The 26,457-nt window shown below is 40.9% G+C and overlaps 9 protein-coding genes across 9 annotated transcripts; 3 read left to right on the top strand and 6 right to left on the bottom strand.

Moving 5' to 3' along the window:
- Positions 1-453: 453 nt before the first annotated feature.
- Positions 454-4,146, bottom strand: LOC145701234 (uncharacterized). Its single transcript, XM_081778459.1, has 5 exons — positions 4,119-4,146; positions 3,805-3,984; positions 3,521-3,677; positions 567-718; positions 454-522 (listed from the first exon to the last, which is right to left on the bottom strand). Exons 1-5 carry the CDS (start codon positions 4,144-4,146, stop codon positions 488-490), a joined length of 552 nt encoding a protein of 183 aa, XP_081634585.1. The 3' UTR covers positions 454-487.
- Positions 4,147-5,975: 1,829 nt separating this feature from the next.
- Positions 5,976-8,492, top strand: LOC145703174 (uronyl 2-sulfotransferase-like). Its single transcript, XM_081780495.1, has 9 exons — positions 5,976-6,100; positions 6,452-6,582; positions 6,654-6,712; positions 6,847-7,081; positions 7,182-7,237; positions 7,337-7,512; positions 7,657-7,701; positions 7,745-7,916; positions 8,248-8,492. Exons 1-9 carry the CDS (start codon positions 6,086-6,088, stop codon positions 8,370-8,372), a joined length of 1,014 nt encoding a protein of 337 aa, XP_081636621.1. The 5' UTR covers positions 5,976-6,085; the 3' UTR covers positions 8,373-8,492.
- A 64-nt stretch (positions 8,493-8,556) lies between these two features.
- On the bottom strand, positions 8,557-10,056 carry LOC145705730 (uncharacterized). The gene is made up of 3 exons (XM_081783212.1): positions 9,260-10,056; positions 8,825-9,216; positions 8,557-8,715 (listed from the first exon to the last, which is right to left on the bottom strand). The coding sequence occupies exons 1-3, from the start codon at positions 9,288-9,290 to the stop codon at positions 8,572-8,574; spliced, it is 567 nt and encodes a 188-aa protein (XP_081639338.1). The 5' UTR covers positions 9,291-10,056; the 3' UTR covers positions 8,557-8,571.
- A 102-nt stretch (positions 10,057-10,158) lies between these two features.
- LOC145705732 (small nuclear ribonucleoprotein E-like) lies at positions 10,159-10,637 on the bottom strand. Its single transcript, XM_081783215.1, has 2 exons — positions 10,490-10,637; positions 10,159-10,451 (listed from the first exon to the last, which is right to left on the bottom strand). The coding sequence occupies exons 1-2, from the start codon at positions 10,611-10,613 to the stop codon at positions 10,306-10,308; spliced, it is 270 nt and encodes an 89-aa protein (XP_081639341.1). The 5' UTR covers positions 10,614-10,637; the 3' UTR covers positions 10,159-10,305.
- Positions 10,638-10,660: 23 nt separating this feature from the next.
- Positions 10,661-13,464, bottom strand: LOC145705727 (conserved oligomeric Golgi complex subunit 4-like). Its single transcript, XM_081783210.1, has 8 exons — positions 12,935-13,464; positions 12,599-12,821; positions 12,180-12,554; positions 11,860-12,136; positions 11,620-11,802; positions 11,327-11,572; positions 10,944-11,281; positions 10,661-10,897 (listed from the first exon to the last, which is right to left on the bottom strand). Exons 1-8 carry the CDS (start codon positions 13,354-13,356, stop codon positions 10,763-10,765), a joined length of 2,199 nt encoding a protein of 732 aa, XP_081639336.1. The 5' UTR covers positions 13,357-13,464; the 3' UTR covers positions 10,661-10,762.
- A 140-nt stretch (positions 13,465-13,604) lies between these two features.
- On the bottom strand, positions 13,605-14,283 carry LOC145701233 (uncharacterized). The gene is made up of 3 exons (XM_081778458.1): positions 14,055-14,283; positions 13,910-14,012; positions 13,605-13,867 (listed from the first exon to the last, which is right to left on the bottom strand). The coding sequence occupies exons 1-3, from the start codon at positions 14,232-14,234 to the stop codon at positions 13,605-13,607; spliced, it is 546 nt and encodes a 181-aa protein (XP_081634584.1). The 5' UTR covers positions 14,235-14,283.
- Positions 14,284-14,546: 263 nt separating this feature from the next.
- Positions 14,547-18,527, top strand: LOC145701232 (uncharacterized). Its single transcript, XM_081778457.1, has 8 exons — positions 14,547-14,757; positions 14,800-15,187; positions 15,228-15,473; positions 16,463-16,585; positions 16,624-17,772; positions 17,833-18,185; positions 18,246-18,384; positions 18,424-18,527. The coding sequence occupies exons 1-8, from the start codon at positions 14,567-14,569 to the stop codon at positions 18,511-18,513; spliced, it is 2,679 nt and encodes an 892-aa protein (XP_081634583.1). The 5' UTR covers positions 14,547-14,566; the 3' UTR covers positions 18,514-18,527.
- A 296-nt stretch (positions 18,528-18,823) lies between these two features.
- Positions 18,824-22,237, bottom strand: LOC145704095 (uncharacterized). The gene is made up of 9 exons (XM_081781529.1): positions 22,166-22,237; positions 22,027-22,099; positions 21,918-21,981; positions 21,741-21,874; positions 21,337-21,697; positions 21,051-21,290; positions 20,414-20,964; positions 19,177-20,353; positions 18,824-19,137 (listed from the first exon to the last, which is right to left on the bottom strand). Exons 1-8 carry the CDS (start codon positions 22,217-22,219, stop codon positions 19,578-19,580), a joined length of 2,253 nt encoding a protein of 750 aa, XP_081637655.1. The 5' UTR covers positions 22,220-22,237; the 3' UTR covers positions 18,824-19,137; positions 19,177-19,577.
- A 1,002-nt stretch (positions 22,238-23,239) lies between these two features.
- Positions 23,240-24,594, top strand: LOC145701231 (2-(trimethylamino)ethylphosphonate dioxygenase-like). Its single transcript, XM_081778456.1, has 5 exons — positions 23,240-23,780; positions 24,015-24,106; positions 24,165-24,348; positions 24,394-24,465; positions 24,506-24,594. The coding sequence occupies exons 1-5, from the start codon at positions 23,240-23,242 to the stop codon at positions 24,592-24,594; spliced, it is 978 nt and encodes a 325-aa protein (XP_081634582.1).
- Positions 24,595-26,457: the final 1,863 nt, after the last annotated feature.

The following is a 26,457-nucleotide window of genomic DNA, read 5'->3' as shown; positions in this document are numbered from 1 at the left end:
ATAAAAATAACGGAGTTTAGTCAATGATAAAGATTCATTTGATTAGTTTTTGCTTGGAAAAAACTGTGAAAAACGAGTCTACTTGCTGTGCATGATCATGAATGTTTTTTATATGATCTGTGTCTGGATTTGGGGGATCGAGAGCCTCGCCCAGAGAAACCCTTTTGCCGAGGACTCTTGGGCATTCGCGTCATCTGTACATGTATGTTAATGAAAAAGCACGCATTTTCGCGTAGATTTGTGGATTATCTGGTCTTACCTGCCACGATGCATCTGTTGTTCCATTCGAATCTGAAATAGTGGTCATGCCGAGTTCATTTTAGGGCGGCCATTAACTCACCTGCTTCTAGTAAACAGTGATAGCAATTTTGTTTCAACTGTCCATGTTCAGTAATAATTCAGTTTTCGATTAAAGTGTCGCGAAGGATATTTATCGTGGTAAATTTTTAACCTCTTTTGGCCATCAATTTTAATCATCGAAAACCTATCAAAGAAGCCGCTTTCTCTTCTCCTTCTCACGATCTATAAATAGGGGTCAGCGAGGGTAGAATTTTGATGGACTCAACTCATTCTATTAAGCGTTCTGATGGCCTTCATCGTTTGGACCAACGAGTCATTTTTCTGATTTGGATCGCGGAGCTTTTCTAGTGCTTTTTCATGCGCTATCTTTTGAGCCACTGCTTTAAAACTTGGGCGTTGTCGCTTTGGAGGATTCTCCCTGAAATTAGGGTTGCTGAGCAAAGGCTTCTTTTTTTATGAAAGATACCTAGGGGGTGAACAGTGAAAAATTGAGCAAAATTCAAAGTTTAAAAAACTAATTTGAATCGATGAATACGTATAAAACGCATCATAAAAAACATTTAATTCAATAATTGTAAATTAATACAACGTTGTTTTCCATCATAAATGCCAATTTTCTCATGAAGATAACAGTTTTTTCACGATAACTTTTGATCTCAACCTTCCTCAAGCCTAAATCAAAAATATTCTTAATCTACAGAAAAAATGCTTTCAGAAACTTATAAAATCACTTTGTGCACTTGTGTGCAAAAAATTCTAGAGCTAATTATTTGTCCAAACTCTGTGAGTTGGCCTTATAGGGGTGTTCGAATCCCGGCAATGACACTTTTTTTTCATTCCGATTATTGTCGAAAAATTGCGTAAACTTGATCACGTGACTGAGTTTGAGTCATAATTAGTCCTCCGGAGGACTTTTTTGCTTGAAATCAATTGCTGGACTACTGATAATTCAACTTCAGTCAGGCCGTCTCAGCCCCGTCCCTGGCTTTTTAATTGAAATGGGCTTGACGGCCCTTCGGGCCGTCTCAGCCCCGTCCCTGGCTTTTTAATTGAAATGGGCTTGACGGCCCTTCGGGCCGTCTCAGCCCCGTCCCTGGCTTTTTAATTGAAATGGGCTTGACGGCCCTTCGGGCCGTCTCAGCCCCGTCCCTGGCTTTTTAATTGAAATGGGCTTGACGGCCCTTCGGGCCGTCTCAGCCCCGTCCCTGGCTTTTAATTGAAATGGGCTTGACGGCCCTTCGGGCCGTCTCAGCCCCGTCCCTGGCTTTTAATTGAAATGGGCTTGACGGCCCTTCGGGCCGTCTCAGCCCCGTCCCTGGCTTTTAATTGAAATGGGCTTGACGGCCCTTCGGGCCGTCTCAGCCCCGTCCCTGGCTTTTAATTGAAATGGGCTTGACGGCCCTTCGGGCCGTCTCAGCCCCGTCCCTGGCTTTTTAATTGAAATGGGCTTGACGGCCCTTCGGGCCGTCTCAGCCCCGTCCCTGGCTTTTAATTGAAATGGGCTTGACGGCCCTTCGGGCCGTCTCAGCCCCGTCCCTGGCTTTTAATTGAAATGGGCTTGACGGCCCTTCGGGCCGTCTCAGCCCCGTCCCTGGCTTTTTAATTGAAATGGGCTTGACGGCCCTTCGGGCCGTCTCAGCCCCGTCCCTGGCTTTTTAATTGAAATGGGCTTGACGGCCCTTCGGGCCGTCTCAGCCCCGTCCCTGGCTTTTTAATTGAAATGGGCTTGACGGCCCTTCGGGCCGTCTCAGCCCCGTCCCTGGCTTTTAATTGAAATGGGCTTGACGGCCCTTCGGGCCGTCTCAGCCCCGTCCCTGGCTTTTAATTGAAATGGGCTTGACGGCTTCGGGCCGTCTCAGCCCCGTCCCTGGCTTTTAATTGAAATGGGCTTGACGGCCCTTCGGGCCGTCTCAGCCCCGTCCCTGGCTTTTAATTGAAATGGGCTTGACGGCCCTTCGGGCCGTCTCAGCCCCGTCCCTGGCTTTTTAATTGAAATGGGCTTGACGGCCCTTCGGGCCGTCTCAGCCCCGTCCCTGGCTTTTTAATTGAAATGGGCTTGACGGCCCTTCGGGCCGTCTCAGCCCCGTCCCTGGCTTTTTAATTGAAATGGGCTTGACGGCCCTTCGGGCCGTCTCAGCCCCGTCCCTGGCTTTTAATTGAAATGGGCTTGACGGCCCTTCGGGCCGTCTCAGCCCCGTCCCTGGCTTTTAATTGAAATGGGCTTGACGGCCCTTCGGGCCGTCTCAGCCCCGTCCCTGGCTTTTAATTGAAATGGGCTTGACGGCCCTTCGGGCCGTCTCAGCCCCGTCCCTGGCTTTTAATTGAAATGGGCTTGACGGCCCTTCGGGCCGTCTCAGCCCCGTCCCTGGCTTTTAATTGAAATGGGCTTGACGGCCCTTCGGGCCGTCTCAGCCCCGTCCCTGGCTTTTTAATTGAAATGGGCTTGACGGCCCTTCGGGCCGTCTCAGCCCCGTCCCTGGCTTTTTAATTGAAATGGGCTTGACGGCCCTTCGGGCCGTCTCAGCCCCGTCCCTGGCTTTTTAATTGAAATGGGCTTGACGGCCCTTCGGGCCGTCTCAGCCCCGTCCCTGGCTTTTTAATTGAAATGGGCTTGATTACGGCTGGGATTTGAAGAAAAGATAGAGATGATCAGTCTCATTTTTTCCCAAACCCCGCCCACACCCGTTTTTCAATTAACTTCAGTGTGTCCTTTCCGATTTTAAATTATGGTTTTTGAAATATCAATTATTTTATCTTTTTACATAGATTTCTCTTCTTTCTTAAATAAATTCTTCAATCAGGGGTCCTTCGAGGGTCCACGTGATCAAATTATCAGATTTTTCAATGTTCACGTTTCGGTTAATCACCATGCCGAAGAAGTCCCCGGAAGAGATTAATTTTCATTTAATTTGCTTAAATTCTTCCATCATCTAGGTCCTCCGGGGTCCTCCAATATGTCACGTGATAAAAATTTAGGAAAAATTAATATTATCAGTGATTATCAGCAATCAAAATCATCCATAGAAACCCTAGTTACGTCGACTTTAGGAAAAATCAGATTTTGACCTCAGCTGACCCCACGTGACCTTTGATGACCTCAAGTCATATGTCAAAATGATCAGTGGATGAAGGGCTTTCCATCGATATATTATTCATCTCTATTAGAGGACGATAAAAAAATCAATTTTTTCACCGTTCACCCCCTAAAGATACCGCTTACCCAGAATCTGGTGTTGGTTCTTGAACTTTCGGAATCGATGATTGATCAGTATTTGCTGTAATTATTGATGCAACTTGTGAACTTTTTGAAGTTGGATCACAGACTTCATTCGCTATTTTCACGGAGGTTTGAGGTTTGACTTCGTTAACTGCCGTTTCTGAATATTTTATCTCCTGGGATTTGTACTTTGAAGACACGGAACGCTAGGCAGAGGTATTAAATTTCTGTAGTTTTAACCCTGATTGAACTGTCCTCGCTGAACATTGATTGAGCCTATTTTTTACCTGTTTGAGGTAATGTAAAATTAGTTTTGTTCTTAATACTGTATGAAGGCTCCCTCGGACTTCGAACAATGGAGTTTAAATTGTTCGACGAGTTAGTTTTTCGGCGCGTCGCAGAGTCGGGAGTGGACACGATTGTTGATGAATATCGACGGGAAAAACGGGGCTTGTATAGTTCTTCATCTTAATTTGGGTAATTGAAGCGTTGATTATAAAAAATCATACCGTCTTCGTCTTCCCAACATCCGCAAAGATAAGCAAGAAAGGAAAGAAATGCGGCCGCTCCAAGAGCCGACCCTAGAGCCAACGTCAAGTACCAAGTATTCGCTTTCCAATAGTCCCCATTTGTAATCAACCCTATCTTTCCAACCACCCTTTCTATTCTCTATGAAGCAACAAAGAAAAAAACAATTTCCATGAAGACCGAAATAGCAGATTCTCTGTTCTAAATGGGCCGCAACGAGATCTATTCCGACTGGGTTAGTCGCATGTTATTAATAATAACTGTCGGGTTTTGTTGATTATTTTTTATTTATTAATATTGAATTGTTAAATTCACTGCTTGACCAAATATCTATTCATGAATATTTGATCAAAACTACTCTCAAAAGCAGACTTGATGGTGACCTCTTGAGGGAGAAATGGAAGAAATACAAATGTACATAATTGTCTTAATTCTTTATAATAATAAGGTCAATCCTTGAATATCTCAGGCGTTCTTTTTACAATCATATTTATATACCAGTATATAAGATATATATTTAGGAGGGGGTCGACGAGAATCGGGATTTCCGTGACCAAAAATGCGGGAAAACCTGATAAGATAGGCAAAATCTGATTTTACTGGTCGATAGAAAAGGGTTGTAAAAATCAGGCGGCGAAAACTAGAAAAAATTTTGGCCAGAAAAAGTCGGTTAAAAATCCCGTCAAAGTAGGGCCATTTTCGCGAAAATGCACCAAAAATGGCCAATTTTTTTACAATTTTGTTCATTTCGACCACTAAATCTAATTTTTATCATATGATTTTAGGCTCAACAGATTTAGAAGAATCTGTAAATTCCAAAAATATAAGATTCATATCCTGACTATGTGTATAAGCGAAATTACGATCATCCCTGAAAAAATTCTCGTCGACCCCCCCCCCCCTTAAAGTCAGTAATAATTCATTGTTAGACTATTTCCCATAGACTCATTTGAAGATCGATGCAGTTTTCCGTCGTCCTTCTCTCTCTGTTTTTCAGTTCGATTCTCCTTGATTCCCTGATCTTGTTTTATTCCTGATCGTTGTTTTTCTTATCCCTGGCTGAGAAAATAATTGCGACGAGCCTGGCGTTTGTTTTTTTCGGAGCTATTGGCGTTTTCTCTTCTGACAATTTAATTTTTGAATGGATACTCTTCAATGAATGCTGGTGAAAGGTCTACCTACAAGGATGAGTAAATGGAGCCAGGGTGTTTAGCGAGTATGGGACTCAAAAAGCGCCTGTCTACTTGCATTATAAATAGATAGCCACTCTTATTACCCTTTTTACTGTAATTGATAGTCCCATTTTGGCTCAAAGAAAGCTCGTTTTCATTTTGCTATGAGAAAAATGCAAAAAGATGGCTCTCTTTTTCAGTTGAAAATGATTTTACCTTTTTATCGGTGTTTTTTTATTGAAAAAAGTAAGTGGACTGAACAAAAAATGGATTTATATTGCTGTCGATAAATTGAAAATCTGACAAGCAGTGAACAAGACTGTATTTGACGTCTCTTAGCACTCTTTAGTACGTCTTCTGACTTTTTCCGAAGAAAATTGGAAGCCAAACAAGTTCCTTCTTACTACTGTATATCTGAACTGCAGTAAGTTCACGCTTTATAGTTGGCATTTTAAGGTGTCATTTTTGCCAAAAAATGATGACAGTTTTATTAACCCACTCTTCATACCTGATAAATTCGACTTAATTATCATAACATGACACTTATATTTACCATCGGACATTCAAATATAAATTAACCCGTCAAAAACAATAACGATCAAAAAGAACCCCGCTGAGAAAAAATAACTGGCGATGCACTCTTTTTTCTTCGGTTTTTACGAGAACGCCAGAGCATGATGCTAAATCACTATATTAATTTCCTGCTAGCTTTGGCAACTAGCGGCTCAATAAACGGGCGCTCATCAGACTTATTTTAACGGTTAGCTCGTTACCCGATTATCACAACAAAAAACGAAAAAATAGAAAAAAATAGAAAGAAGAGAAAATAGAACCGGAAGACAAAATTGGTTCCTTCAGTTATTCCTTGATGTTAAAAGACATGGTAAAATACTATTATATTAAGGCTCACCAAATGATTTCACCAAAGTTCTCACCAAAACGAAATGTGGTCTTTGTATCATAAGCTTACCTTTTTTTGAAGAAAAAGAAAGCTGTAAAAAATACTTTTTATCTTCAAAGAAACATTTAAGTCTCATTGTATTGATTTTCATTGCAAAATTTAGGGTCTCAGTTGATTAATTTATGTAAAAAGAGGTAACTTTTGTTCACGACATGAACCCTCTTTCATTAAATGAGACAACATCTTAGACGAAAGTTTAATTAATCACAAAGCAATGTCAAATTTAAAAGAAAAAGCAACAGCCTTATTTAAAATTTGTAATGCCTTATTTAGCGATGTCGAAACCCTCTCACAGTATGCGGAATACGACGAAAAAACATCACTTACTTCATTGCCATTTATGGATCGATCTACCTAACGTACATTTTCTTGATTGATTTTATTTCATCACCTGGTCAGAAAAGGTAAAATTTTACAACATTAATCTTTTCTTAGTCGAGGTCATAAATATTTACATCATATGTACTTTTTTCAGTGAGTTTGTAAGCAAAAGAGTCCACCGATCCCCTCCAGAAACGACCAAAAATAGCCTAGGCCAGGATCATCAAATTTGCTTATATGATTATCAGCGTGGGAGAAAATCATAACTCGACCGTATTAGAAGTTAAGCCTCCTAATTGAAGATGGTTCTCTTCCTCGAAATAGCATCATTCTTGATCCAACGAAAGCATTGCCAAATATAGATTACGTTGTATTCAACCGTGTTCCGAAATGCGGCTCAATGTCGATGACCCAACTAGCCTACGACTTGGGAGGAAAAAACGGATTCAAAGTCGAGTCTCCTTACGAACCGGGGGAGAAGCAAACGAAGAGTCAAGAAGAACAAGATGCCTTCAGAAAATATGTGTTTGAGCAAACCCCACCGTATATGTACATTCGACATCAGAATTATGTTGATTTCTGGTAAGAAAAATTTCATTTTTGAATCTTAGCTGTCTAATTGTTCTAACATTGAAGACGATTTACGCTAACGAGTCATTAATATTTTAATTGGATCGTTAAGGGACCCAACTCAAAAGAAAAAAGTCGCCTACATCAACATGATTCGTGATCCGATAGGTAAAATCTATAAATCCTTACTTCTAGCCATTAACTTTGACATTCAATTTGAAACGAATAATGCTTAATTCAGCCGGTAGAATCATCAAATTATTCTAGCTCGATTTGAAAGCTTTTACTACTTTTCTCGATTCGGCAATCATCTGGGCGGTGGCGGAAAAGCGAAATTGACCGAAGAACGGAAGAAGGAAACTGTCGACGAATGCGTGGCGAATAGACGGCAAGAATGTGTAAAACCTTGGTGGCAGATAGTCCCGTATTTGTGCGGCCAAGTAATGGGCTTTATATGGCTTGATTTTATATTTCTTGTCGTTTGATTTTACAAGATTCTTTATAAGGGATTAATGAGGGTCGTTTCCGGGTCGTCAGAGCCGGCTTGATCATTTTAGAATAACCAAAAAACGAGCCCAAACTCAGACCCACGATGTCAAGAACGAGGACAGTGGGCGGTCGACCGAGCAAAGGTTTGTCTTTCTTCCGCTCAATTAATTAACTGCCGGGATTTAGTACAACATCGATCATAACTACGCTTTTGTTGGGCTGCTTGATGAACTTGAGATGTCGCTCAAAGTCCTGGAAGCTCTTCTTCCTGCTTTTTATAAAAACGCCAGCACTGTCGTGAAAATGGAGTCGTTCGAAAAAATGCGGAATGGAACACTGACAACTTTCAAAAAACCAGGTATAATTTCGATGTCCTTGAGTTCGAGAGTGAGAATCGTCCATATTTTTGAACACCGAAAGAGACGTCAAAAAGATCTTGTCTATTCGACAGTTTTGAGAACATGGTTGTTTTTCTGGGAAAGTTCATGAACCACGATTTATGCTTAGTGACCGCAGGAAATAAATTAATCCGTCGAGAATCATCTCAATTATCGTTCTTTGTGTTGTAGCAAAAAGTAATCTGGTCATCTGATAAATTTTGGTTTACCGCAACTATCGTAAAAAGCACCCAGCAGCAATTCTTTTTACTAGGAAAGACATCAATTTATCTTCTTATCTTGTCTTTTAAGCGGGACAAAAATCAAGAGAGTTTCTGCGGACACAAACTTCCCTCAAGTACGAATACGAAGTGTACGATTATGTTCTGGCAAAATTAAAACGTACATATAGCCAACTCAACAATAATCGTCTTTGAAATCGAGCACTGTGCAATTCTTTTCAAATTTCTGTATCTATCCTGAAAAGCTTTCTTTATCTGTAAGCTGAAAAAAGCTCATTTTCGAGCGCCCATATTTAATCTTCAAATAAAAACAACCATGTACTCTCATAAAATAAAAAGTTTTCTTATTGTATTTACAATAATAATAATAATAGTCAAAGTGATAGATTCGATGTCAATATCCGTTTGATTTCATACAGATGAACATCATTTTTGTTATTTGTCTTGTCAATCCGTCGGTTCGAGCTTTCCAGGCGTACTTTTTTCGGCAACTGGTGATGTCAGTTTTTTGATAGAATCGGGCAAAACTTTCGATGCACTAAATTTGTATAACTAACTGGGAGGAAACCTGTGTAGAGGCTTGAATCAGGGTCCTCAGGTCCTGGTAGGTTTAATAGTCTGTTGACAAAAATCTTAAAGTTCTCTACCTGGGATCTTAGGTCATCATTTCTCACTCGCCCGAGGCCCATTTGCGATCTTGCTTCAAACTTTCTTATATCCCCATCACTTGCCACAACCGCATCGCCTTCATATTCGTACTCGTACTCATTACTTTTCTCGTCATATTCTCCTGAATACACGTCAATTGCCTCTCGCCTACCTCGATTGACCGAGCATTTGTACGTGGATTCAACATGCCAGAGAGCGTCGCCGATGACTTTTTGAAAGCGATGAATGTATTTCGAAGTTTTTCCTCGTGGGGGTTCGCAGCGAAGAGCATCGTAAATCCATCTTGAGCAGATGTCGAATGTTTCTTCGCCGACGTCTCTTGGACTTAGGTAAGAGCCGTAATTTCGGCTTTGATAGTCTTGACAAGACCCTAAATTTGACTTTTATTTAAATTTTTCAGGAAAATCAAGTACCTGAGAGAATCAAAAAGCCAAAAACACGCATCTTCTTCTTTTCTCAATTGAAAATTCGTCTATTCTTCTGTCGATGCAAATTTTCATAATTTCTTTTTATACCGCTCGCGTGACTTTAATGAGGCCACAATTTGCATGGATCTCAAAAGTGTGACTTGGAAGCCAAGGCCAAATCCGGAACCACGGCGCTTTTCGAGATACTGCCCAAAGAGTCCTTTCTGATGAGCCAAAAAGGTTTACCAGTGACGTGGAGTTGGTTTCTGGACTTCTTGAAGTTGCCCTTTTTGGACTTTCAAAGTAAGTTTTGTTGTTTGGCAAAACTTGTTATTTATAATTTCGTAATGAATCATAATGCAGAATTTGCGAGTACGGGAAGACCACCGTATCTGCTGCGGTACTCCTTGATTTATTTTTGGCGCAATTAAAGTTGCGGCTATTTAGCGGATCTATAAAGCTTTATTAAGGACCCCCGTCAGCTCTTTTCTTCGAAAATGGAAATTTTTAAAAACACCATATTTTTGGTTCTTAATCCGTCCTCTGGTTAAGCTTGCGTCAAAAACTTGATAAGAGGAATTTTTGACCAATAAAAATCAATATTTTAGCCAAAATTAGGGCAAATTCGTCAATTTTTGGCGAAAAGTCCAATTTTCAAAGGCGATTTTGAGGGTGTTAGAGTCGAGATAGACCCCCAAAAAATGAAGCCTCAAAATCGTTTTTTCACCCGTAGAATCCATTTCAGTGGTCAAAATTTTAAAATTCCGAAATTTGATTTTTCGAAAAAAGCTGACGGGGGGGTCCTTAAGCGGAAATTGTTGTCGAGAGGTGTGATATAACGATGATTGACTGACAAATTTATTGCCAAAATCTGCCAGACAATCTGATCGTTATTCACCTTCGAATAAAGATTTTTTCATTTTTATTACAAGCAGAGAAAAAAAGCAAAAAAGACAGCTTTTTACCGCCATAAAAAGGCAGCACTGGCCTTGAAACTACGGTAAGAAAGGGCTGCTTTTGCTTCATGATGCTTGCGTTTCTTGGCAGCGGGTTTATTGAGGCGCCTGTTGGATGAGAGTGATGTTGTCGCCCTTGAGAAGGATTCGTCCGATGTTTCGTTTGAAGTGAGTTTTGACGTGCATTTCTTCAACGTCGTCCAGAACCAGGTTCATGTATTCGTCGAAGCCGACGATGACACCTGAACGAATCTTTGTCTGTTTCTTTTCTCGGCCCTACCTTCGAGTCGAAGGTTGACAACGTCGTAGATCCAGATTTGAACCCGGATCTTTTTCTGGAAAAATCGAAAGACCAAGTTAATGGGCTGAACCATCACTTTCTGGACTTTGTGACCGTAGCTCATTTTCACTGAGCTTATCAAAATTCTTAAAGAAATGATTGAAGTAGATCTTAAAATAATATGAATTGTAATTGTCGGTTGGTAATACTACTATTGCACAGAAGACAGAAAATGTAGAAAAATGGGATAGTGAAATAGTCATTGCAATTGAACTAAAGTTTTAGTCGGCGAATGTCTTCAGATCTGAAGTCAATTCGTCGGGTAAGAACATCTCGCACTTCCGATGGGCTTAATCGCCACGTGACACCGCTTGAAGATGATCCGTAGTATTCTAGAACTTCTTGTGGCTAGGAAGAAGGGTTCATTATTCGCTGTAGAACTTTTCTCTTTTACCTGTTCTAAATTTAGCACAGTATTAATCTGATGCAGCTTTGCGAAACGATCTCTGACCGTCGAGCTCGTCACAGAAGTCAAAAAATTGACGAGCGCTCGGAGTTCTCTATCAAATTGTAATCCGCCAAGGCGAGTGAAACGCGACTTCAACACGGCGCGTTCTAGAGTGTTTGCAACAGTATTCGTAAGATAGGAGACTAGCTGGTCGAAGGAATCGGGCGACATGCGCGGCTTGAAGCTTTCTAGAACTGTGTGTAGGTGAATGAGGACGTTTTGAACCCAGGGCTCGTTTGCTTCTGCTTCTGCGAACTCGTCGTCGTCGATGTCGTGTGGGACATCTAGCAGATACGGTCAGTAAACTGTCGTAACCAGCATAATTTTACCTCTGAAATCTTCAATCAGCGGTTTGACTTCATGTTTCAACGCTGAATTGTTCAATTCCTTGATTCCATTCTCGACCAGCTGCTCGAACTTCTTCGCCAGATCCTTCAAATCTTCGACGCAGCTGTTCATATTCTCCGTTTCTCCAGCCGAGAGCTTTCTTCCCAATCGCCTTACAATTTCCACCGAGGCTAGTTCTCCAATGTAGCCTACTGCGATTTCCGCGTTGCTCAGAGACGTCAAAAACACTAAAAAAGAGCCATCTTCATCCGATTATCATTAAACAAGAACTCACATTGTCGCTGTTCTTCAGCAGCGTCTCCAGCAGAAACGACCTTTCCAGAGCCTCCCATTGCGCCGGTTAGAGTACCAGAAAACGCAGTGATTCCCATGCTAAGGTTGTCCATCAGGCCGCCGCTCGGGAACGATCGGAGATTTGAAGAAAGTGTATCGAAGAAATCGCTTTCCAGCAACGATGCTAAATGAAAATTAAGAAGAATGGCCGTAATTTTGTTAAAGGTATCTCGAAACTTACAGATATGATTAATAACAGCGCACACGCAGTTGAAATTCCCACTCATGACCGCTCGATCCCTCGATTTCTTCAAAATGTAGAACGTATCGTCGATCATGGAGCTTGTGAGCGAACCCTCGGCGAATTGATCCATCTGAATCGCTTTCTGCAGCGATTCTTTCATGTAATATTTCTCCATCGAAACGTATTTTCCCATGATACTTTGTAAGTGATGCGCAAGCGATGTGTTGCCGATCCAGTTTTCTAGCTTTCGGACTTCTTCGTCTAGCTTTTCTCCCTAAAATCACTCGTTTTCGAGGTTTTTTGTAAAAGATATCTACCTTGGAGACGCTTTCCAGATCAGTAGCAAGCCGTCTTCGCAAGAAACGGAAGTACATTTCTCCTCGCTCGGACAGTCGAGCAGTTTCTGTCAGGACAGCATCGAGTGATAAGGAGTCAACATCGCCTCTTTTACTCTTCATGACCTTCTGGCTCAGCGCGCTGAATCCTCTGTCCATGTCAAAAGCTTGAAGAACATTTATCGCTTGTTTGTCACATTCTTTTTGAAGCTGGAAAACCATCGATTTTAGCTGGCCGGGACCGTAGTAAGTCTCGACGAAAGGTTGAGATTTATCGACAAGACCAGCGATGGATTCAAAAACGACAGTAGCCGCATCCGCGAAGGAAATTTCCTTGTTTCTAGCGCGCTCGATCGCCTAAAAAGCAAAATTCAGGCTAATTAAAATCGTTTTAGAATAACCTCTTTCGACTTTTTCGTGATTTTGATCTGCAGAAACTTCCCAAACTTGTCCAGCCCCTTCTCAGGCTCCTTTAGCAGCGGGAAAAGACGGAGGTACTTTTCGACTTTGTTTTCGTCGCCATCTTTGGCGGCTTCGGCAAATTCTTTGTCGACGAGTTCCGAGAGTTTCTTCCGCGCTGCTTCAAGGACTTCGATAGATGTTTGAATTGATTCGCGTTCGTCTTTATAGAGCTATTTAGATGAAAATGAAGGGATTTCTTTAGCATTTTTAAAGCAATTTGCTTTTTATCGATTTGCGTTTTACCCATCGAAAGATGAATCTAAAAGCTCTTTCCTGAGACAGATTCCTTCAATAAATTCTCGTCCAAGCAGAGGTACCGATGAATGTGTCCAGCAGCACTTTCAAGGTCATGAATCGCCATTGCCTTTTCCACCCCGTCGGAGCAAAACTTCAAGTCAAGAATATCATCAACCCTTTGAATCGCCTCAAACACGCGGGTCTTCGCCAAATCGAGTTGTCGGACCTTTTTGGAGATTTGATCGGCCAAGGAAGAAGTGTGGTCGATCATTTTCGTCAGGTGTGTTGCATCTTCTTCGAGGGAATCAAGATCGAGTCGCTGGAGTTGAACGGCTTTCACCTCTAGATCCGGCTTGGTACTGTGCACTTCCTGTAACAACGCGTCGATCTCGTTCTCTTCATTTTCTAGCGCTTCGAACTCGGCTTTTAATTCGTCGATGCTTTTCAATCCTTCGATCATTTTCTCACTTTATTACTTTGAATTTCTTCTATTTGATTTTCTTCTCAGTTCATTATCTCTCTAGAAAAAAAAAACTTTTTTTAGAAAACGGAAAATAATTCAGCGCTCGCGGCGGAGACCGCGATTTAGCGCAAAATGCGCCCACGCGCGACAGTCACGCTTTTTCTGAAAAAGGCCCATTTTTTGGGGTTTTTTTGTCACCATTTTGTCAAGGTTGTCAACTGTTAGATTTTTATTCAGAGTAAATTTCAGACAAGAATAGAAGGTGATTTCTCAGAGTCTTCTTTTTCTTCTCGTATTTCTTTTGATTTCTTCAATAAACTCAGATAAATTACTCCAATGGATAAAAGCACAATCATCACAATGATCAAATATCCATCGAAGCTTGATTTTGACATCTCCGATATCGCTATCGTTGTTGATAGCGATCCTTTTGTGACACCTAGAGTCGGATTGACAAGTTCGGATCCATCGGATTCTGCGTAAATGTGTTTCATGCCGATTATATTGTCTAAAAGAGTCCTAGAATCTTTTAAAATATTCCATCCTCAACTTGTGTAGCTTCCATCCATGCGAAGAGCAGAGTAAACATTGATTCGGTTTCCATAATCGTCGTAGTCTTTTGAATTCTTGCACAAAGCGAACAAGTCAACGCACTAAAATGAAGCAAAGAAAAGTGGGTTGAAAGCCAAGTGTACCTCACTTCGAATAGTTTCATGAGTAGGAGACCAACCAAACGGTCCCTCTGTCATTTCTCCGCCATAAGGAGGGCAGAGAAGAAACTGTATCAGCGACCGGCATGCTCGGCCAACAGATAATTCAGACTCCGTGGGGCTGAAGCTGGAATCTGAGTCTGAAGAGTCCCATCTTTGAAACATGAGGGTTTCTTTTCAACTGTCAGTTGAATCTGATTCTCTTCTGAGTGAACCGCTGAGGCTACTTTTGCGATGATGTTTGATTTTGTATCAATAATGATCCTCATATTTGTTTCTCGTATTTATGAGGAATTCTGACTTTGTTGATCTTTTCGGTCATTTTCAACGTTTCGCCCGTTTTCGACTTCATCATTTTCACAATCCTTGGAACAGGAATTTGTGATTCATAAATCTTACTATATTTACACAGTGTCTCTTACCAATTCTATATTTGCAATTCGATGGCAAGCACTCTCGCAGGAACGCAACTGAGTTTTTATTGATGACGAGAAAAAATGAGAAACGAAACAGTGCTTTGGTTTGAAGAGAATGGCTTGAAACTACCAGTTGGTATTCTCGGAATTGGGTCGATTCTTCTTTTCGTTTGTTTTAATCCGAAGAACTTGAGATCGAGAGGCGTAGAACTGGCGAAAGAAGATACAAGTCGAGTTTGTGTAAGCGCGTTTTTCTATCTTTTCGATATTATGTAAGTAAAAAGAGAAGAACTTTTAATTCATTTGAATTGAAGATCCGATATTGCTCTTGGCATTTCGTTCATAATCAGAGGCGAAATTTACTGGGGTGTCGCAACGTTTCTTCTCGTCCTGATTTCCGGCTGGCTTGTAGCCGGCTATTCATACTTTCATAGTTCCAAGAAGATTTATGGAGAGAATGAAAACGAAGATAACGGATCGGGAGATAACGGATCGCTGGCCATTGGTCACGTGTTCCTCGTCGGTCCGTTCATGCATTATCTGCACTATTATAAACGAATGAAAGCGTGGACAACTGTAAACAGTGGGGAAAACAGGAATCTGCGAGCACCAAAATTGGAAGAAGAAAAAGACCTGAATGATATGAGAGACGAACTATTGAAAATTCGAGCCCTAGAAGCAGCAACGGAAGCTGCGCCACAGGTAAGAGGAATGATAACTGCTCTTTAGTCATATTTTCTAGCTTTTGATTCAAATTTTCTTCATCCAAAAATGCCTTCATTCCGATTCCGATGAGAGTTGTGTCAGCGTTCTCCAGATCTTGTCTCTTATCAGTTCCCTCCTCACTTTCACCTACATGACAACAAGGAGGAAGAATTTGCAGTACAAGTCCATTCTCGATACACAACGATTGTTCTATGTCAACTTTCAACTTCCTTCTGATCGGTTTCGAGAACTGGGTGATTTATATGGCGACGAGAAAGAACATGCAGATCTCGGAAGAAATCCAGCTCAGTGTTTATATTATTGTGCCACTATCGATCATCTTCAATTTCTTTTGGACGATCATGATTGCGCCGAAAGAAAGAGCAGAAGAGAATCGCAAAAATTTCAAGAAACTCCTCATGTGCAAAGGATTTTCGCAGGAGCATTCGGGATAGATTGAAAACTTCCTTCTTTTATCGCTTAAAAATGTCTTTGAAATAAGTTTTACTGTGAATCCTGACATAATTAATCTGAACCTGACAATAAATTTGACTTATAATCATTGTCAATGATTCATTGATTACTGATTGTGTTTTTGTTAATTATAAAAGAGAAAACTGTCAATCATTGAAGTCACAAATTTTACGATGCAAACATAGCCAGAATTATCAATCATCCAAATACGATGTTATTATCGTAATTTTGCCTAACGCGTCAACAAAGATTCCGGAACAGCCTCATAATGAGCCAATTTGGCATAAAGCCTTTATGATAAAGGTAAAAAAGCGCTTTCACTAAATCTTTCCAGAGGTCAGAAGATATTTATTTACCATCAGAAGATACGCAAGATTGTATTTTGCGATAAACAGAGCTACAAAGGCGTATTCAGAGAGTGGATTATATAAAAGCATAAAAAACGCCGAGAGTAACATTTTGGGAGAACTTTTTTACGATCCAGGTACTCCTCTTTTTGAGATTCAAAAAACCTTGAAATTCAAAGTCATCGGAAACACGACTAATTGAGCTTCTTGAGTCAGAGAATTTAAGGTCACTGAATTCGCGTCAAACTGTCTAAATATTTCTAATTATCAAACAGAACGTTTTTTTCAGATAATGAAAAAAATTCGGACATGTTTGGCACTTATTCTTTCATTTTTAACTACAGAGAGTTTTGCAGAAGAAAGTCAGGATGAAAGACCAAATATAGGACTGTTTTCTATCAAATTAAAAAAAATCTTCCTTTATTTCCCAAATTTTCATATCTAGAGATAGAGTATTGAAAACAGAGAAGTGTATATTTTGGTCGATGATTTGGGCTGGGCAGATGTTGGTTGGAACAATGTTGGGCTAGAATCAACTCCGTTTATGGATAAACTCGTTAAAAATGGAACCCAAGTAAGTCAGGTCGAACAACCTCTTTCTCACTCCCTCAGTTTACGCAAATGTACTCCTCCCATCGGTGTTCCCCCTCCCGTGCTATGGCTCTCACTGGCCGCTATGCTTTCCGAAGCGGCATGGGATCCTTTCCGATCGCCCGAGAAGTCCCCTTCGGAATGAATACGAATGACAAAACCCTTCCTGAGTATTTGAAAGAAGTCGGCTACGACACGCACGCCGTTGGAAAATGGCATTTAGGAGTTTGCAACAGCTCGTATCTCCCAACAAACCGAGGTTTCGACACTTTTTATGGCCACTACTCCGGCGCTGTGGATTACAGAGGACATTACATAAAACGATCAAAGACATTTTTCCATGATTTCTACGACAATACAGAGGAACGGCACAAACTTGACTTACAATCTGATGGAGAATGGACTACAGATCTGTTTCGCGATCGAACAGTTGAAATTCTCAAGCAATCAAAGAAGACCAACACGCCTGCTTACGTCTATCTCGCTTTCAACGCGCCTCACGAGCCAACCCGAGCGCCGGAAGAGCTCATCGCTAGAATCCAAGAAAAGCACCCTGAAATCGCTTACACTCGGGCTGAACACCTCGCAGCTGTCAACCAAATCGATACGGCTGTCAGAGAGATTTACCAACAAGCAAAGAAGGACAAACATAGAGAGACGCTGATTGTTTTTCAGTCGGATAACGGAGGCGCTGTGAAGAAATTTGGCGGCGGAAGAAGTCCCGACTCGAGCGCAGTTGATTATGATGAGCTTGACTACACCCCACGAGCATGCAACTACCCGTACAAGGGATTTAAAAACTCTCTTTTTGAGGGCGGTGTTCTTAGCCCCTCTTTCCTCATATCCACCACTAGAAAATTCGCACGATCAAGGTTGAACTATCCCTTCCACATCGTCGACTGGGTCCCCACCTTTCTTGATTTCGCGGGAATCGAGCCAGACTCAAGCATGGACGGAATTTCGAGAAAAATAGAACTTGAAAATCGATGGGTGAAGAATAAGAGGGAGAGTTTTGTCTACGGCGTTTTGGATTTTTACAATGAGAAGAAGCAAAGGTGGGAGGATCAGATTGCTGTTAGATATGGAAGGTATAAATTTATGAACTTCAATATGAAGGTAAATACTTTTAAATGCGATGAAAATGCAGACAAACCAGGAACGGATGCAATAATTTTGATCGGACAAGAAATCTTTAAGTGCAATTTTTTGTAAAAATCTTTTCTAAAAAAGACAAATGCATCCAAGAAAGTAACAGTAAACAGCGAGCTACGAAGATTTTTCGATCGCCCGAGCAGCTACTGGGAAAGAGTATTCTCGGAGTCGATTACTGTTGCTGACGATTATGAGAAAAAAGTCCTGCTGGACGGATACAGCTTGTACAATCTCGAGGAGGACCCATTTGAAATTGAGAATCTCGTCGGTCCTGATTCAGAAAATCCAGAAGCCTACTCTGAAATCATAGAGGAGATTCTTAATTACATTGAGGAGCAAAAGAGCAAAGGACATGTTCTACCGCCGATTCCAGGGGATGAAAATGGGAAGCTTTACACGAGGATTTTTCAGCGAATGGGGCCTGTTTATGGGTTTTGGTTTTTGAAAAAGGGTTCTCTCAATTTAGGAGTTTCTCAAAAACCAATTTAAAGTGGATCAGCGAAAGCCTACTATGAAACAAAAAGAATAATTCCCATTGATATCGGAGGCTATTACGAAAAACAAGGCTACCTCGGAACTGACTGGTGCACCGGAAATTTCTATGACAACGAAAGAGATAAATTCTTAGAGGTAATCATTTATTTGAAAAAGTCTGCTCACGACTTTTAGCTACTTGACCTTTACCGAGGAGACCCAACAAAAAATGATCTTGTTAAAGACACAAATCTGCTGCTATCAAAAAGTATTTTCTTTCAATAAACATAATTATACGATTTTAAAAACATTTTATACTTATTATTATTCATTGAATAAATGGCAGGATATAATTTTCGACGGGAAATAATTAGCTTGTATCATTTCCGTCGACGACAAGAGTGGAAAAGATTCGCATGATTTCAGCTCTTTCTTGAAGATTCTCTTGAAGCTTTTCCATCAATTCAAGGTAGACAAAGAGCGAGTCTTGTGGCCAGAGCGTATCTCGTGGTGTTCCGCTTTTTCGGGTTTCAAATTTTCAAGTTCAACAGTGAAAATGGCAAAAACTAGTCAAAATTTGAGCCCTTTCCTGATCCTGTCTTCGTGAATCTGAATCAAAATCTCCCAGTTGGCGTGTTCGACTTCATCTGGATTATCTCCCTGGCCAGTAGTATGACTTTTTTGAGTAGATCGACTCGTTTCGGTAAGGAATGACTCGTTATTGCTGAGGTTTTTCTCAGGATTGAGTAGATCGCTTGGAAATATTTTTGCATGCGAGTCGCCACTTCTTTTGCCGGAAATTTTGCCACCCGATCCTTTCGAGAACAGAGAATGTTTCGAATAAGGATCGAGAGAGGAAGAAGATTCGTAACTTTGTTTTGATGCGTGGCTCATCAGACTTTTTCGGCGCTAGAAATTTATAGAAAAGGTATTTAAAAATGTTAAAACCTGGATCATTTGGGCAAGATGGCTGTTTGTAATCGCTGGGTGCTTCATCATGTGAGACGATGCAATGGCGGATCTGTTGCCTTGCCCGTCTTCGCGACTCTTTCGGAGCGAGAGGAAATTTTCATCATCAGAATCGTCCGGCTCGTGAGAGTCGAAAGTGTATTGCGTGTGGCTTGGCATATCCGCATCACTTCTCAAAAGCGTCGACTCCGAAGCTGCTTCAATATCTAGCGTCATTCCTCCAAACGATCGAATATGATGTCCAAAAGCATCAGGAATCCTGTCTTCGACCTTTTCTTTCTTTTTGCAGCAATTGATCAGCGCGTTCCAGATCTTCTTGAACCCAATTTTGATGAGTCCGAAAATGCCTTTGATGGAGCAGTTCTGCCACAAGTTCTCGCTCATTTCACTAAGAGATGGAAAATGTTTCTTGAATAGTGGCCATCGATGTGGTTTCCAATAGTTTTCTCGCATAAAAAGGGCTCTTTCTTCAAGTGTTTTGATCGTATTATTAACACTCTGCAATAAGGGTAAAAAAGTCCGCCTTCTTTTGCTTCAAGCTTAGTCGAATTCTGACCCCATTCCTGTAGCTCAATGTCAGTTTTGCCAGATTGACTTGTTTTCATAGATTCAGCGGAGCCTATTGGTTCCATCATACTTATCGGAACTCGATCATACTGCGACTCGCCGGCCAGTTCTTTTTCCAGCTCTTTGACTTCGTTTTCAATAATTTCTTCCGTCTGATCGTATCGCTTTTCATTCGAGTCTTCAAGGAACGAGTTGACAATAATGCCAGTGATCAAGTTCTTGAAAGTAACATTTGCAAGCCAAAGCCACATCAGAGGAAGAGCGATGGCAAAAATGTAGCTCGTGATTTCGCTCATTCCCCAATCGTACTGCTCACTTGCGTATCGTTCTTTGTAGCCAGTCAGGGATCGGAAGGAATGAAGGTCGCAGAAAGAGGTTTGGTTGTCGTAAATGTGCTCGAGCTGGCCGCGCTGGATCTTGTCGAAGGTTTCTGACCATTGATCGAGAGTGAGGATTTGAAAAAGCGTCGCGAAAGTCCAGTAGATATCAATAAAACCGCTGAAGACGACAAAACCATCATCCTCACCCGGTTTTAGCTGCTGATATCGAATAGCGTCAGCGGAGAAATCTTCATATGTCCATTTGTTCTCTAAAAATTTATTGTGAAAAAATGAAAGTAGCATGATAAAGAACTAAAATTTTTACTTACGAAGCTTGTTGTTGCGGACTTCAAAAAAGCTGGTGAACAAGAAGATAAAGAAGACCAAAAGAAGACCCATTAGGAGGATGATAATCTTCATCTGTTTGAAGGCTTTTCGGAGACCCATGAGAATCTGTCTAACTTGAGTGTCCAAGAAAACGATTTTGATGAAACGGAAGCTCTTGATAATCGAAGTCAAGCCGTAGTAGCCGATGAATCCCATGAAATTATTTTCATAGGGGTCAGAGTGCTCGCAAAGGTACGTATAGAACCAGCCGTTTTCCGATTCCAAGCCCCATTTCTTCATTCCATCGCAATATCGTCCATTTGCAGACCCTGTGAATCGCTCTTGAATCTTTTTATGCTCCTCTTGTCGGTTGAAAATCGTGTAGAGGATCGTTGAGAATGGATTTGTGGCGGAGTAGACGGGCGTGTCTCGCTCTTCGCGGGCTTTGCGGCAGAGTTCTGAGAGATCGTAAGTGAACGAGCCAGATCCTTCAGAAAATGTAGCTTGAAAGTCGTTGTTCTCGCCGCATATGTTTTCGAAGGTTCCAATATGGCTAGAAAATTGTAAAGATTATTTGCTGATTATAAAAGGGACTCTATTTTGGGAGTCTCTAGTTGGCTTTTATAGTTAAAAAAATACCTTTGATGGAAGAAAGATTGAAAGAAATACGAAGTTGCAAAGTAATCCATCGCATAAGAGACCCAGCAAGTGACGACAATGGCGAATTCCATCTGATTGAAAGCATTTCCCCAGTAGCGCGACGGGTTCCAGTCGAGAATGACGTCGGCTTGGTAGAGAAAGAATTCGATGGTAAAGATCAAGTTGACGATCAATTCGACCACTTTGATGAAATCGCTGTAGTACAGCGCCCAGATCTCCCTGAATTATTCAAGTGATGTTCCACGGAGTACATAATTCGAAATACCTTTGAATATTACCAATAATCGGTGCGCATGCAGATCGAGGATAGGCGGAACCATTGCTATTGCCCCAAGCTGACAGACTTTTAGAGAATGTTGTAAAGATTGAAGCCCATAATGGCCAGCCATCATCCGGTCCGAAATCGCAGGAATGAACCGTATTGCCGTTTGAATCCGTGTCATTCGAATACGGATATTCCTCGCTTTGTTGTTCGCCCGTTAGTCTGATCGTCGAAAGCATTTCGGAAGGAAATCTATCATAGATGGTGGTTGATGGAAAGTCTGGATGCACGATCGTGTTGAAGAACCAGAAGTTGATGTCCATCGGAACACTCTTTGGCTTTGCCACCTCGAATGATCTTTCCGCTAGAATTGTCGAATGAACAGGTTCAAAAATGAAGGAGAATACCTTCAACAATGAGGGATGTCCTCAAAATCAGAGTCAATGTACTCAGATAAACGATGATCTTCATGAACTTCTTGAAAAACCTCGAATCCGCAATGTCGTTCGCGATGTAAGAGACAGGCGGAAATGCTGAGAGACTGAAGAAAGGAATTACTAACGGACTTATTTGATCGATTTTACTTGAATCGAACACGATGAAGTCGACTTTTTTGAACTTGATTTAGGTCCGCGTTCTCTTGTTTGTCTAGAAAAGCGGTTGAGCAGGCTGACATCAAGGAAGAGAACTTACCCTTGCGCCTATTGAAGGTGTTGAATTTGACGAGCGCTGTCGGGTTGTCTTGCAGCAATTTCAAGCGTTTTGCCTGCACGGATTTACACTTCGCCCAGATGGAACAGAAAAGGGTTCATTTGGGGAGTGGAAATCCTGCCTGGTCGGTTATGTCTGATGCGTGGTACTTTGGCGTTTCTACGTCTGCTTCCATTTCTGTTAAGTTTTCTAGCAATCTTTTTGAGCCTCAAAAATGGTGCAAAATTCTAGATCGAAATTATCTTTTATGCTGAAAATCAGGTTTCCTTGCATTTTTTGGTAAATTGAGACTCTTCCTGAAGTCCCTAATAAGTTTCATCCTAAACAGCTCCGCATGAGGGTGTAAAACTTCTTTGTCTTTATTATCTTCTCAAGAAATATAATTTTAGACATATTTCGTCCGCGAAATCGTCCTACCGTTCGCCCATATTCCGACTGTGAATCTTTTTGAAGTTTTGCTGAAGCGCGAAAACGAGTCTCTGCCCATTTTGGCAGCGTTTTCGGCAAAATCCTGCGTCTGCTGCGCCGCGTTTTCTGGTCTCTAGTAATCTGAGCATTTATGGCAACAACAAGCTCAGATCGACCCGAGCTCTAGAAACTCGAAAATATACCTTTCGTCCTAAAACAACTCTCATCTTTCTAAATTTTTCAACAATAAAGATTAGTTTTTATATCTAGTTTTATAAGAAAATGGCTTGTTTTCTTTCAAAAATAACCGTCATTTTATCCAACAAGCTATCAAAATCATCAGGTAAATTAACCTAAAAATTACAATTTAAATGATTTTAAGGACGGCAAAGCTCGTGTGTAAATGTCGAAACTTGGTTATTGTAAATTTAACGAACGCTCTATTCCCTCATATTTATGCTATTAAGTTTTGACTCAAAACTTTTTGCAAATTGTTTCAGCAAAAGTTGCCTCTGAACTGGATTTGGCTGGATTTCAGGAGAACTTTTGTCCCTTAGGATTCAATTCGGCCAACATAAAACCGCCGGGAAAGGAATTTTTCTACCATATTCAAAAATGACAATGCTCAATATTTTCAAGAGACAATGTTTTCAACGATTTTTCAGAGTCAATCAATTTTCAGCTGATCACGCGAATCTGGCTCTTCGAACAAATGGAAATGTTTCTGGGTATAGTTTTTCGACAATTTGGCTATGGTACCTTGAATTTAAATAAGGCAAAAAGAGAGATGAAAATTTCAAGATTCAATTGCCACTGCGGCGATTGCCGACAAAAAGGCTCGGGTCAAAAAACCATTTCTCCGCTTTCCTGGCCTAGCGATCTTGAATTGGAAGCGGCTTTTTTCGTTGACGACGTCCTGAAATTCCGCATCAAAGGAGAGGACCATGAGGGCATGATTCCGGGAGAAGTTCTCAGAAAATTTGTCAGAGACGAAGTCGCTCGAACAAAAGCAGCGACGAAAATGATATACGAGCGAATCACGAATCCCGAAGTTGATTTCTTGGAGCTTGAAAACGAAGCAGGAAAACACGCGCTTACCAAAAATGTGATGGAGGACGGCTACTGCGTGATCAAAGGCTGCGAGAGTAAGATTGCACCACCTGTCACGACTCTTTACGGAGTGACGCAGGAAATCAAGAATGGGCCGAATCCGATAAATATTGCGCTTTCGGGCATCTATCTCGGCCCGCACATGGACTATCCTTACATGGAATCGCCACCAGGAGTTTCTTTCATGCTTTGTAGAAGAAACGACGAATGCGTCGAAGGTAGGGAAAAATTTAGTTGAAAAAGACGAAAGTTTTGTCGAAACTAATTAATTGACTTATCTGAGTGAGCTTATTGATAAAATTTGCCCTCTTTATTGAAGCGTTATTCGTTCATGTTTTTGCTCAAAACTCTGTCTGAATTGTTTCAACAAATATTTCCTATGAGCTAGTCTATTTCTGGAGAACTAATGTGCAGAATGAAAAAATCGAAAAAGTCTAATTTCTCTTTTTCAGGTGGCGAATCAATCATGATCGACGCATTCGAAGTTGCGGAAGAGGTTCGAAAATGCTCGCCAGATCACTTCAAAGTTCTGTGCGAGACTCCAGTCCGATATCAAAATCCACTGGGATCGAGACGATCCTGTCTACATCGAATGGGAACAGCCGCATATCGTCGTTGACGGCGAAGGAGTCATCACGAGGATCAACTGGGGACCAGCATTTGAAGGAAAAAGCAAAAATGTTTCGATGACGAGCGAGTACTTGAAGGCGTACAGATTTTTCATGGAGAAAGTAAACGAGTCTCCGACAAAAACAATCAGAAAACTTGACGCTGGTGAATGTCTTGGTGAGTTTCTGTTTTGAAAGATCGTTATTGGAATTTTTTTTCAAGTTTTCAACAATCGAAGAATGCTGCATGGAAGAAATTCTTTCGAACTAAATGGTGGTCAACGTCTTCTTGAATGTAGTATCTTTTGGTTAATAAATTTTAAACTAAACTTTAGTGGCTTATTTGAATATCTGCGAGTTCCGTTCGAAAGCGCAAATTCATGAGATAACCCAAGGCGATGGTCAGCTCGTCAAGATGATTTGAAATCAAAATGCAATTTGAAAAATAATATTGAAGAAATATTTACTGAACTTTCGACTGCGCGGGTCTCTCAAAAATTAATTCAAAAATTTATTTTGTGAATTTCCCAAAATATTTACCCCCAGGGTGAAAACTGTCTCACAGAATTCATAAATAAATTTATTCAGTCATTCGTAGTAACCATCAAGCCCTCCAAAATCGCGTTAAAACACCAGTGTAAATATTTTGCCGATGTTTAGTCTGAAAAGTCCCGAGTCTGTATTTTAGCTCTCCAACTTCCGCCTTCTCCAAATACTTGTTACTCGCTCAGTTTCCGGTTTTCCATGATACACAAAAAGGAAACGAAAATCGATCCAAGTTGTAAAACGAGTTCGGAAGTGGAGTAACTGTAATCGATGTTCGAGAACCTGAAAATTTCTGGGAATCAAAGAAGATCGCAATCGACTTTGGAAATCATGATATCCGATCGGAAATTTGATTGATGTGGCCTTGAAGATGCGGATTTTATTTGACAAAGTGCATATTTACTCATCGGTGGGCTGCCAATTTATCGCCCAAGTGTGATTTTATCAGTTGCCTGTGGGAGACCTTGTCCAAATTGTCAAAGCCCCTGACGACTCTGATATGCCGATCGGGAAATTAAACAAAGGGGGGTACTTGGATTTGGAGAATATACCGTGGTTTTCCATCTTAAGAGCGCCCAACTTAAGAGCGTTTTTGCCAATATTTTCCATATTTTGTCATCTGAAAAAATCCCAACTTTAGAGCGTTTTTAGGAATTATTAATTAATAATTAGAATATCGTTGATTTCAACCTGAAAAATCATTGAAAAAAATTGTTTTCAACGCTTTTTTTCAGGTGAAATCATAGCCTCTGATTCAAAGATCGTAATTTTTTTATCATAAATAGATGGAAAAAATTCATTTTATGCATTTTCATTCATCATTTTTTTACCACTGTCATCCTAGTTTGATCGTAAATTTTCCAACTTAAGAGCGTTTTGGTCTACCCTTGTCATCTGAAAAACGCTCTAAAGATGGAAAACGACGGTACAGATTTTTATTGACGGATTAATTCTGGGTTCAAAATTTTTTCTGACAAATAAAATCGGGAAAAACAAAGGCTAACAAACAGCCTGTTGTTTAATACAGGGCCTGACTCAGGTTTCTACTCAGGTTGCTCAGAGCAGAAGAAAGTGTTCTCTCCCTTTTCTCATATTTCACTGCTGGAAGTCATTTCGCCCGTACAAGTCGTAATTACGTCTCGCTGATAAGATATGCGCTCACACTCGAGTCATCCCACTTTCCCCATTCATCCGAATAGTAGTTCCAAATTCTTTTCAGGCTTGGAAAGTTTTTTTATCGCAGTTTTTTTTCATTCCAGATAAATTCCATTTCCTTTTTTTGAGTGACAGTAAGAAGGCTTGAGAAACAATCGGTGCGTAAATTCGGAAACGGGATACCACGTGATCAGGCGACGATAAAAATTAACCTGTCATCGTGGGTTGATCCGTTCAAAGACCGTCAGAAGCGACAAAAAAGAAAGAGGATACTCTTTTTTCTGAGCTCAGAATCACAAAAACGGCTTCTTTTTTCAAAACAAAAACAGCTGATGGAGAGAATGGGAGGGAGGTGGCTGTAACAGGTGCATGAAAACGTAAAATCAGATCAGTGGAGATGTCACTCGAAATCTGAATGCGTGAATTATGCAAAAATGACTGTTTTCATTTCAGACTATAGCCACTTGTTCTCGAGGAGGCTTAGCAAGATCTTCCTAGAATAGAATCTACTTTTACTGAAAGTTCCCAAAGAAAGAAGCAATCTGATGATATGATCCTTTTCTTAGCTGAAAACCGTCAATGCAGA

Source organism: Oikopleura dioica, chromosome PAR (genome assembly GCF_907165135.1).
Source record: "Oikopleura dioica chromosome PAR, OKI2018_I68_1.0, whole genome shotgun sequence".
NCBI lineage: Eukaryota > Metazoa > Chordata > Appendicularia > Copelata > Oikopleuridae > Oikopleura > Oikopleura dioica.
This window is presented reverse-complemented; position numbering and strand designations above follow the sequence as displayed.